Here is a 12,841-nt window from a genome sequence, read left to right as displayed (position 1 = left end):
TTGATGAAGAGTTACAAATATAAGAAATCTATTTTGAAGCTACTAGGCTTCACAGGAAAAATCATTCCCACCTCCTGGATGAGATTATAACACATCACAGAGTAACTAAGCCACTTGGTCACCTCCTTCCCACTTGGTATGAGACTGTAACAATGTAACAGAACTGTCTCCAATATGTCCCAACCATTTCCACTTGAAGCTGAGGATCAAAAAGTGAAAATCACTTCAGATGTGTCATCCATTACATGTTCAATAAACGTAGAGATGGGAAAATACAACAATGCCATTGCACTCTACTGCAATTACAAATGGACCTTTATCTCTTGTTACAAACATCTCAGAGGCAAGCAAATAAATGATCAGGCAGAGGTAGAGATGCTCCCATATTTCTTAAAACCATGTCTGAATACCCATTAAAATCAATTTAAATTATTAGACAATTAAATTCTTCAAACTTGTATACAGGTTGAAACCAGTTTGATGAAGCCATCCATCATCATATATGTGACAATTAACAAAGGCAAAAAAGGAACAAAATGCTTTTTATGGACTTTTAAAAAAGATATTCTTCAGTACAATCATAGGGGAGGTACAAATAAAGATAATATAACAATATTTCAATTTTGATAACTCATGAAATGGTTAGCATTAAATTACATACATCTTGTATTTAGAATTGTGTTACAGAGACTTCTGCATTCTGGGGAGGGGAACAAACTGAAGCAGTTAATATTAATAAGTAAATGAGTTCTGAAAAGGCTTAAAATTCACCTCCAGACTCTTTGAGGTTCCTTCCCCTCCCAAGTACCATCATCATTCATCACAATCCCTTTGTCCACTCCTCTGGGGTCCCCCATACTGAGGAGAGTTCCTGCTAAGTACAGATGTTTGGGTGTGAGTCTTGATTTGCCCCATTTGAATAACTATTCCTCCTATCAATATTATTATACCTGAAGTTTCTATTCCTATATTCCTGATTCCTCATCTTACAATTCATAATTAGATGACCCACTTTTCCACAAAAATAACATGTTAGTGGTTGTTTTGTGGATTCATGTAAGGGAGCTATGATCTCTCCTTGCTTTACCTTTCCAACTTTTTTGGTTAATTCTTTTATTTCCTTCCTCAATGTTTCTACTAACGTGGTATTCTCTTTATTGTCCTCATCTTGTTTAGCAGTCAATTCCTTTATTTCCCTCCTTAATGCTTCCTTCCACTAAATCAGTGTTCTCCTTCTCCTTTTTTTAATATCCCTCAAAAGCATAAACTGCCACTCTTTTCAATTCTGCAATGTCCATAGTAGGCCACTTTGGATAGCTAGTCATAAAATAATTCCTAACTAGCATACAACTGATTTTTATTTTTTTACAATTTGTGTTCTGATTTGTCTAATATCCCTTTCTCTATCAAGATAGAGTTCTATAATCTCCCTCCCAGCTTGATAAGTCTACCCATAAACTGGGAGGAGTTCTCATTATCTTATTGGTTAAGATTTTCTAATTTAGTCCATGTACCAGGCCTATTAGAACAGGCTCTCATAGCTTTTAGCAATGCATGTCTAGCTTGGCATAGTTGTAAATAATCTTGTTCAGAATTTGGGTCCCATTTGGGATCTTCAGTTGGCCAATGAGTTGTTCTCTCTCCCTGAGCCCGATTACCAAGAGAATGAATCTTATTCCTTTCCCTTTCTGTTAGCAAGGCCTGGAGAAAATCTTCCACATCCAACCATGTGGGGTTATATGTATGAAATGTTCTTCACCCTATTTATTAATAATATAGGATCAGCTTCAAAGGAAGTCAGTTTTTCTTTTAATCTCTCAATGTCTAGTGGAGAGAAAGGTGTATGATTTCTAATATTTACTAAATCTCCATGTCTGTTATATGTAGGGACATCTCTTAGAGGGAAAGACCTTTATTTGAATGATCTCTGGTAACTGCTACTTGGCCTGTGCCTGGAGTTCAATGGAGTGGGTTGTAGTGAGGCTAGTAGGGGAAGGAATAGGGTGGTGGAATGGAGAGGGAGAGACTGTTCAGGGCATGGGGAGTCAGGGCAAAAAGATCGGAGGTGGGGCTGGGGGTGGAGTAGAGAGGAATGGGGGTGGGACTGGGACTGGGGTGGAGAGGAACAGGGTGAGGCCGGGGGTGGGGTGGAGAGGAGTAGGATGGGTGAGGTCTAGAGGAGTCATAGTAAGGTGGGTGGGAAGAGGGTATGGAAAAGGATTAAAGTAGGTATGGTACAGGTGGGGATAGGAGAGATGGGTGGGCATTGAGTAGTGAGAAGGAGCATATGAGTGGTGGGGTGGTAAGGGAGGGTAGAGAGGTAGATTGGGGGGAAATTGGATGGGAGGAGTAGGGGATAAGTGAGGTCTGACAGGGAGAGAAACTGAGGGGTTCAAGTCCTAGTTGGGGTCAGTATGAGGAGAAATCTCCTCACAGGCCATGTGGGATGATAGAGTGTGTTTCTTGTTAGATTTCACTGAAGAAGTTAAGCTAGAATGCTCTGGTTCCAAAGAAAGAATGGTTTCCTGAAACAGAATAATAAACTGAAGGAAACTACTACTGATTGAAATAGAGAATAAACTGAGGGGAAACTATTTCTTTTATGATGACTGCTGTTCTCTGGTTTTGACTAGAGAGAGAGCTGCTAATGGGACCTGAACCTGCTTATTGGTAATGGAGGTAGAGATGAGAAATGCTGAGGGATGCCACACAGGGATGCTGGTACACAGGGGAGCTGCCTACAAGGGAATGCCCTAGGGTCTGCTCTGGGGTTTTGCCTATTGGTCCCTACTGATGACTGATGGATCAATCTATTTCCTAACCTCCTTCCTCCCTCACTCCCCCCCTTAACCAACCCTCTTCCTCCTGCTACCCTCTCTTCCCAATTCTTCCCTCTCCCCTGAGTGAACTATAATAGATACTAGTTTTCTTTCTCAAGGTAAGGGGTTTATTGTGATAACAGGATGGGAAACTGAGGTAAGAGGGATGAGGATCTCCCTAATTTAAATGAGGTAAAATTGAGGGTTTGGGGAATCACAAGTGTGACTCTTAGACAGTTAGGGAGATGGAGGACAATAGCAGTTCAAAATCTTTCCTCTTCTTCACATATTCAGCATGGCTGATCTCCTTTCTCGGCTTCAACCCCAGAAAGAAACAAAGTTCAAAGTCTCTCAGTTTCTCCTGGCCAGCTCAATTCTCAAATAGATCACCAACTCAAAAGCCAAGTTTCTTTTTCTTATCAGCTTCAACTACCCAGAGTCAGAGAGACAGAGCCAAAGTCCAAAAACCAAGTTTCTCTTCTCAGTGTGGCCAGCAAACCCCCAACTGCCACTCCTGGGAACATTCCATTGGAATCTTCACTTGATTGACAGCTAGAGTTAGGTCTCCAGTCTTGCATCTTGGCCCACAAGTCCTGTAAACTTCTCTCTCTTCATGTCTCTATCACAAAGAAAGAATGGTTTCCTCCTTGGAGGGAATGGTCAATTTATCAACATGATAACCAGTATTTGTAATCTTTGTAATCTTTGTTTTTAATGGCTAACTTCAAATCTTTTAAGATCTTGAAGCCAAAAGAGTCATGTTTTGGCCAGTTAAAAGATTTGTCCATCCAGGCTTTGCAAAAGCTTTCTAGCTTCTTTCTTTGTTATCCAGTTCTCCTTAAGTAGATTAGGATCACACCAAGAAGTAAAAAGTATATTCAGGAGTGAATCAGGAGGAAATATTTCATGATTTCCCTTGATTTGTTGCAGTATTTCCCATATTGTCTAGTCTGTATGTCTTAATCTGCCTATTTAAGCTAGTTTGAGTATTGCTAAATGTTAAGCTTGAACAATGAAAAGTTCCTAAATCATAAGAAAAAAAATGGAGACTCAAAGTTCTTCAATGTTATTGTGGAAGGCAATAAGAGGAGGTTTAAAAGAAAAAGCTAATGTAGTGAAACAGTAATTGTTGCACAGTAATAATATCAATAATGAATATTTATTTAGTGTAATAATTATTGTTATCAATAATGAATAATAATAAACAATCATAAACATGTATCAGTCATCAATAATAATTATTAGTTATTAATAATGGGAGGTAGTGACTAATGATAGTGAAAATTAATAATTATTATTATTGATAGTATTATTAATATTACTATGTTCTAAAATTATTCCCTAATGTTACATGTAATTAATTTGATTTAATGCTGACTTTGTTCAATTTTAGAAATTTGATTTTAATGTACATTCAATATTATTAATATTTACCATTAATAATCCTTTTATTTAAATGTATTCAATTTAATACCATTATTCAGGATTACTATTAGCAGTGGCAAAGGAATTTTCCTTTGATTTTCCTGCAGTAAAATCAGTGGGTGGTGCTATGAATGCATGTAGAGTGGAACACACTTGAGGGTTGGTGTTTATCTAAAAGCAGGCAGATAAAGGAAGAGAAAGAAAAAATTGTGGCTTTTGATATGCTAAAGAAAGCAGGCAATCAGCAAGGACAATTTCAGCATGAGGGAAGGAGAGAGAATATTCAAAATAGAACTTCCTAGTAAAAACACTGTCTGTTTCCCCTCCCCCACAGGTTAGTCAGTGGCCACGTGTTTTCAAAGTTGGGGGAGAGGCAGGGAGCTCCTAACACTAGTCCACAGCATGGAAGGACTCCCCAGGATTAATTTAATGGATATCTCCATGCTCAGTGCAGGGCGGGAGTGGTCCCTGAAACAGCATCCAAGGGTGTGTCGAGGGGAGAATCAGAAAGATCCTGGACTGGGAAAGACCTGTTGGGTCATAGTGCTCCTTAGTTTATAAAAGGCTCTGTCTTGTTTGGAATGGGGTGGGGGGCTTACTGCTATGCGCTGCACTGGGCTGAGCTGAGCAAAGGCATCAGATATCCAGGAGCCTGTGTAAGTTTCCTGCCCTGTATTGCACCCAGGGCAGAGTGCAGAGTCTGGGAAGAAACAGGAGTCTGTGTTTTCCATGCCTGGGGAAAGTCAGACTGTCGGGAGGCACACGGGATCCTGCTCATCCTCTAACACCCCACTCTTGTCTAAAATGGGTGGGGTGGGGGGTGGGGAACCACATGGGGAGAGTCCTTAATGATCCAGGGGGTGGAAAGCAGCCTCTCCCCTTCCTGGGTTCCTAAAAACCACTGATTCTGTTTCGGGTAAAAAGCTGGAACTTCTGTCTCTACTATCCCACCAATATCTATGCTAAAGGAATGGGAGAGAGAGTCACCAATCAGATCCAGAGAGGCCCGCTAGACAGCTCTGCTTCTCTTTTCCCAGCCAAGGCATGTTTCGCATATGCAGGCAGGCAAGCAAACTGACACCACTTCTATTCACTTATGCTTACCTAAGCACTTACTCAAAACTTCTCTCAGAAGAAAATTAAAGGTCCTAAAGAACTAATATTGTTGCCATCTGTAAGAATTAAATGACTATTTCTACTCAGATATATATGTATATATATATTTTATAAAGTTTATTAGAAAGGGTAGACAATCATAGTTTTAAATCTCATCATTCCTTTAAGTAACCTGTCCATGAGTTGCCTAGCCTGCCAGTCCCCTTCTCTTTCCCCTTTACCTGCCTGCTCTGTTCCCTGCATTCAAAGCCAAAAGCCTAGAAAAGACCTGCCCCCTCACTTTTATTGACATACAACATGTACACAGATGCAAACCTGGTGTAACAGTGTTATGTGAGGAATATTGATGGACAGGTGAGGCTACTCAGGAAGGGAAGGGAATTAATTTCCTTGACACAGTGGCAATTTCCATTTTGCCTGTGATTATATTAGCCTATAAAAATATGTTATTGTCAAACTGAAGTGGGAAATAGTAGAACCAGGGTGAGGACTTATCAACAAATAATTCAGAGCAACAGAATCATAAAATTGGAAGAAACCACTGAAGTCTTTTAGTCCAATTTCCTATGTAAATAAGAATACTCTACAATTTATCCAAGAAGTGGTTATCAAGCAACAGGAATCTCACCATCTCTTGAGACAACCTATTTGGATATCTCTGATTTTTAAGAAGCTTTTCCTAGTTTTAAGTATAAATTTGCCTTTGTTGTAGCTTCTCTCCTGCTCCTAGTTGTACTTTCTCTTCCTAAGGTGGAACAAGTTAATTCTTCTTCCACAGATAGTTTCTTTAGTACTCAAATTCAGTTCAATTAGATTTTTATTAAATACAACTCATTATGAAAAGGGATGTGACAAAAAGACCAAAACTCAAGCAGACCCTGCACTCAAGGATATTGCATTATGTTTCATGGAAGAAAAGAAAATAATAAATAACATTTATATAGTATTTACTATGTGCCAGGCACTTGCTAAGTGCCTTAAAATATTATTTCATTTGATCCTCACAACTACCCTGTAAGGTAGATGCTATTATTATTCCATTATATAGACCAGGAAACTGAGGCAAATAACTTACCCAGGACCACACAACTAGCAAGCATTCGAGACTGAATTTGAAATTAGTTCTGACACAGATTGTAAGTTCCATGAAGGCAGGAATTGTCTTTTGCCTCTTTTTTTGTATCCTAAGATATATCACAGTGGTTGGCACATATTTAATGCTTAATAATTGCTTATTGAATTGAATAGAGTTGAGTGGAGAAGTATCACTCCATTCACTGATAAGTTAATATAAGGCATACATAAAATAGCTTCTGGGTGGCTGAGGAGGGGAGAGCCTAAATCAACAGGGGGAAATCATGAAATGACTCCAGTAGCAGTCAGGGACTAAACTGATTAGTATGGAAATTCAGGGATTTCAAGAGACTGAGATGAAGAGAGAGGATATTCTAGGATTGAGGGAAAACCTGCAGTATCACAGAGTGAGGAGATGTATCAGCATGTATAAGAAACAGATAAGCTATGTTAGCTAAAACACAGAGTTCAAGAAGGGAGAAATAATATGGAAAAGTATAAAAATATACATGGGCCCCAGATTGTCAAGGACTTTGTGAGTTTTCATGTGTTCCTAGAGGCAAAAAGGGAGCTCTAGAGCTTCTTGAGGAGGAGAATGATGTGGTCGGATTTATGAATATCACTTAGACAAGCTATATGGAGGCTGGACTAAAGAAGGAAGAAAATGGGAGAAGTATCATTTAGGAGACTATTGAATAATTTAGATAAGCAACAAAAAAATGTGGAGGGCTTCAGTTGAAGAGATGCCTTTGTGAATGGAGAGAAAGGGATGGATTTACAAATGTTGTAGATTTTTGTTTTGTCTTTGTATTACCAAGTCCCATCACAGTGCCTTGCTCATGGTAGTCACTTAATAATACTGGATTTGAGATAGAATTAATAAGACATTGCTAGTGATTGGATAAAAGAGAGTATACACAAATGTAATCGACTTCTCTACTAGCAGCAATGCAATGATCCAGGACAATTCTGAGGGACTTATGAGAAAGAACACCATCCACATCCAGAGAAAGAACTGTGGGAGTAGAAACACAGAAGAAAAACAACTGCTTGATCACATGGGTCAATGAGGATATGATTGGGGATGTAGACTCTAAATGATCATTCTAATGCAATTATTGTCAATAATATGGAAATGGGTCTTGATCAATGACACATGTAAAACCCAGTGGAATTACACTTCAGCTATGTCAGGGGGTTAGGGGGAGGGTAGGGAAAGAACATAAATCTTGTAACCATAGAAAAATATTCTAAATTAGTTAATTGAATAAAATTAAATATTAAAAAATTAAAAACAAAATAAAAATAAAAAAGAGAAGATAAGAAAAAAGGCAGAGCTGAGGATGCTTCTGAGGTTGTGAATCTGGAATACTAGAAAGATGATGTTTTCTTAAAAAATGGGAAAATTTAAAAGAGGAATAGATTTTTAGAGAAAAATAGTTTCCATGCTATTGCAATGTCTTCCTTTCCCCAGAAGTTATGTACCAGTATTCTCTTATGGCATTCTCGCCAAACTCTTTATTGTCCTGGTTGTCTTCCCCTGGATGCTCTCTAACATTCCATTTTCCTATTAAAAATCCAGCTTTGGAAATTAATTTAATATTCCAGATGTGATTTGATGGGGAGGGTACTAGAGGACCATTAGCACCCTAATTCTAGATACTGTGCATCTCTTAAAGCAGTTTACAATTGATCTGTTGACCTACCACCTATATATCAACATTCACTTCAAAAGTCATTATTCTAAGTATTATCTATAAAGTACAGATCACTCAGAGTCACAGAATCTCCACGTTGGAAGGCTTGGAAGATTTACAAGAGAATCAGAGTGTCTATCCCAGGACTTTCAACTTTTACCTAGTGTTAGGTTAAGGAAGAAATCCTTCTTGTTGAATATTTTTTATAGAAATGTTTAAAGTGCCATTCTATGTGTATTATCAGTTTTTATAAAATTACAACTCTGCCTATATTCCCGATACTTCCTTAGGCAGCTAAATGGCACAATGGACAGAGTGTTGAGCCTGGAATCAGGAAGACCTGAGTTCAAATCCAGCCTCAGATGCTCATTTCCTTCCTTCTGTAATAATTGCATGATAAAATTACACATTTGTAGGCTATACTACAAGCCTATTCATCCCAGCATAAATACAAGTATAATGTACAATGTTTTGAATTTCTGAAGGTCTTTTGGAGATATCTGAAGTTTTCAAATTAGCCCTTTGGCCTTTGGATTTTTCATAACAGTTTTTCAATGTATTTTGAGATTGCATATAAATGAATATTTGTATATCCAATTAGAGTGAAATATAAATCCTTTTTTGAGTGTAGGTACTAATATTAATTTCAAGTATTCCCTAAACTCTTCCTACAAAGATTCCTGGGATGAGTTAAGATGTTCTTTATACTGTGCTGAGAATGGGATTGAAGGCAGATTAGGCTTTTGATTTCCTTTCATTCAAACTGTTTTGTAAAATTGAAAAATCTGAGAATAATGACCTTTAGTGTATTTTTATAAAGAAAAATGGTTATGAAACCACAATATTTGGATATAATATTTAATGTGTTATTCTGATAGTAGTAAAACTAGTATCTCGGAGTTCTACCATGAAGGTCTATAGCTAAAAAATGGTATACTGATTTTTTCCTTGACTAGTCCAATTGGCTTTCTACAAATGGATAGTTTGCTAGATTGGAAGATAGCTGAAGGAATAAAGTAGGTTTCATAAACTTATTTTTCCACATTCTTTCATAGTAGGACTCAAAAACACTAGTTTCACTATATTTAAGATCTTAAGATAGCCTATTTAAATAAAATATGCATCTATAGCAATTCTGTCTTTAAAAAAAGAAATACATCTAAGACTTCTATGCTCATAGGACATTTTCTTGCACATTGCAGAGACTGAATGTTTATTGAATGAATGGATGATGAGTCATGACATATAAATCAGCATGGAGGAAAAAAAAGAGAATCCAAGTGAGCTGGTTCCACATTTAAATTCTTTAAAACGGTCCTTTGTTTAGCTTTGATTTTTTTTATTTTCCATAGAGCTATTTATTTTTCATGGTAATTTTAGGCAGAATAATTTATTTCTCAACCTAAAATGTGTTATAGAATTGGTGGGTTTTATATGCTTTGATTTCTAGAAAAAAGGTTGGTTTGCTCATTTTAAACATTTGAGTCCCATTCCAGCTGTCTTCCTTGCTATATTGTTACTTTATTGAGCTCCATTTCCATTGAAATTCCCCTAGAGGGTCTGTTATAAACAATGAATCTGTTAACTGGTGTGTGTTCTGTTCAGTGAAAACTGCCCTTATTTTCTGTTGCTAGGCTACTCCATTCCAGCTGCCATTGAAGAAGTGCTCAGTGGTGGGAAATGGTGGGATTCTGAAGAAAAGTGTCTGTGGCCGACAAATAGATGAAGCAAATTTTGTCATGCGGTAAGAAAAAATACTCACACGTGGGCTTCTGCTTTTTTATTTTCTCCCATAGATAAACGCACAGACTCTTAACAGCTATTCACTTGTGGTTAACATGTTTTTTTTTCCTTTTTTTTAAGGCTACATACAAGTGAAATTAGGAAAGAAGGAAAGGGAATGAGGGAATGTGTCTTTCTTAGCCTTATAGATTCTTGGCATACAACTCAGGATAGAAAATGCTAGGTTAATGTGCCCTTCTTGTAGCCATGAACCAAAAGGGAGAGTGAGGAGCATTTTTCTTTTAGATTATAAAAACTAAACTTGCAAAAGATGATGATGTTTCTATTGTTTTCTTTGAGGGTTTGTTTCTTTTTTCAGTGTCTATTCTTTCTTTAAAAATTTTAATGTGTTATTTATTATTTTTAGTATTTTACTTTTAATTTTTAATATTTTTATTTAATAAACTTGACTCTGTTCTATACTTATATATTTGAGAAATTAGGCCTTTATCAAAGAAACTTGCTGTAAAAAAATGGTGTTACATCATTGTCTATGGTCCTTTTTAGCACAACACAGTTTCCCTATAATTAGATCTATTTTTGCTTTTATTTTGTCTGAGATCATGATTGCTATCCTTGCCTTTTTTACTTTGGATCAGATTAGATAATACTCTAGCCCTTTATTTTAATTCTGTGTGTATCTTTCTATTTCAAGTGTGTTTCTCATAAACAACATATTATTGAATTCTGTTTCCTAATTCATTCCACTATCCATTTCCATTTTACCTGTGATCTCATCCCATTCACGTTTATAGAGTTTTGATAACTATATCTTTCCCTACATCCCATTTTCTCCCATTTTTCTTTCTGTGTCTGTGTCTCTGTCCCTCTCTCTGTCTCTATGTCTTTCTCTGTCCCTCTGTCTCTCTCTCCTCCTGTCCCTCCTCAAAAGTCTCTTTTCCTTACAAGTACTGCCCTCCTTTTTTATCATCCCTCCCTCTTTTTCTGATCTCCTTCGCCTCCTATTTCCCTATTGGGATAATTTTACATTTCTATACACAATTGAGTATATACATCTAAATTCTTCTGAGAGCTTGTCTTAACTATGCAAGAATAAAATATTTATTTTTACAGACTTTTATATTCCCTCTGCATTTTTCAAGTGTCTGCAAATGATAAGTCACATAGCATGATGGGGTTTAATTTTAGAATGACTGAGGTCTTTATTTCATTTTTCACATGCTTGTGTTAGTTTAATTTTGGGGACAACCTATGTAAAATATCCTCATGATATTTTTCATTTCTTACTCAATTCAAATATAAATTACTTTTGTAAGTAATCTAAAGTATATACCCTTACATAATAGATTATATATGTTATACTCATTTACAATGTATGTGTACTTATATCCACTACCACTTCCCCAAAAATATAAGTTTTTTGAGGGCAAGTGTAAAGAAAAAAAGCCAGGAAGAACAAGTCTTCTGAGTACATTGGTTTTAATGTTTGCAAGCCATACAAAGTCAGAGGATTTGTAGTTTGGTCTCACTTAGTTTGGCCTAAGGTCCCCAGCATCAACATCAACACATTTAAAGAGGAACAAAACTAGAGGTTATATCAAAGATCACAAAAGCAAACTGAGGGGGGATTTCCAGTATTGAGAATTTGAAACTTTCCATAACAGAGCAGGGTGAAGTGTGCCTAAGGCACAGCTATTGACAATTCTAACACTGGGTCAGAGTAGAACATAGGTCCATCATGTGGCTATGTTTTGAAAGGGGGGTTTGATAGCCCCCTGGAAAAGAGAATCTAAAGTGTCAGTGGAGCAGGAAATTTCCATCTCCCTGGACAGTTTGCAGTTAGTTTATAAAGAAAGAAGGGAAAGAAGGGGATTTTAGAAGGGAGGGGTTAAGACTACAAACTAAAAGTGAAATTCAAGTTATTGACATCAGGGAATTTTGACAGACAGCTGTTCTGATTTTTTAAATGATTAATGAGATTACTTTCTTATATGAGTATAAATGATTAGCTTACTATTAATCCTGAATATTAGAGTTGATTCAACTCAGCTATCAAGCCTACTAAGAGTTGGGATTATTTCTTACTATATAACGAGATAAATAAAAAACAATTTGAGCTTAATAATTATACTTATCAATTAATAATAATTCCTAACCAGTGACCAAATTTATTTCAAAACTGGTTCCCTTTTGTCTTTACATCTCCAGTTATTATATTATATATTACATATCTTTTATATAGTGCATATATATTATATCCCTATTATATTCCCAGTTAAAGCTGCAGAAAAGGTGCCAGCATACATTGATAGAGAATGCTTCCTCACTCAGAAGTTTCATATACCAAAGAAATCACTGTCTAGTCTGTAAAGCAATCTTGGGTTAAATAGAGATGCCATATATTGTAATAAGCTTAACACTTTACATTAAACTTAACATGAGGGAATGAAAGAGAAGGCACTCCAGATTAAAACTGATTTTTCATGGACAATATAACAAGGCGTACAAACACTACCACACGACAGACATCAAATACAAGGGGATGAATTTGTCCTTTGGGGGGGAAAATGACCATAAAGAATCCCCATCTTTGTTCTTAAACATTGCATCAGCAGGAAGAGAAAATAAACTCAAGCTAATTCATGTCAATAATTTCCTCCCTCTTTTCTGAGACGTGAATTCTGAATTTATATGAGCAGACTCTTCTAAACTAAAAGGGATCTCACTAGATAATAAGCAATTTAGAGATTTCAGCACTTCCTTTACAATTTCTACAATGCTCATTATTGTATTCAGCCCACAATATGCTCATGTTTATTGACCTGGTGGAACTTCCAAACTCAGAACAGAGAGAGCAATTTAGCGATCTTACTATCAACAAAGAGATGAAAGCAAAAGCCAGACAATGACCAAAGGAGGCAAAAAGTTTCCATCCCATATGCTAGTACAATTGTGAGGAGATAAACC

At 36.6% G+C, this 12,841-nt stretch overlaps 1 protein-coding gene across 1 annotated transcript in view; it reads left to right on the top strand.

Annotated features, from left to right (window-relative positions):
* ST8SIA1 (ST8 alpha-N-acetyl-neuraminide alpha-2,8-sialyltransferase 1) overlaps positions 1–12,841 on the top strand; it is a 131,757-nt gene that overhangs the window by 63,599 nt on the left and 55,317 nt on the right. The window contains exon 3 of the mRNA XM_016425868.2: positions 9,766–9,875. Coding sequence (XP_016281354.2) covers positions 9,766–9,875 — 110 coding nt within the window. The remainder of the gene's footprint in view (positions 1–9,765; positions 9,876–12,841) is intronic.

The sequence above is a fragment of the Monodelphis domestica genome, chromosome 5 (genome assembly GCF_027887165.1).
Source record: "Monodelphis domestica isolate mMonDom1 chromosome 5, mMonDom1.pri, whole genome shotgun sequence".
In the NCBI taxonomy this organism is placed as follows: domain Eukaryota; kingdom Metazoa; phylum Chordata; class Mammalia; order Didelphimorphia; family Didelphidae; genus Monodelphis; species Monodelphis domestica.
The sequence above is the reverse complement of the archived record's forward strand: the minus strand, read 5'-3'. Positions and strand labels throughout refer to the sequence as shown.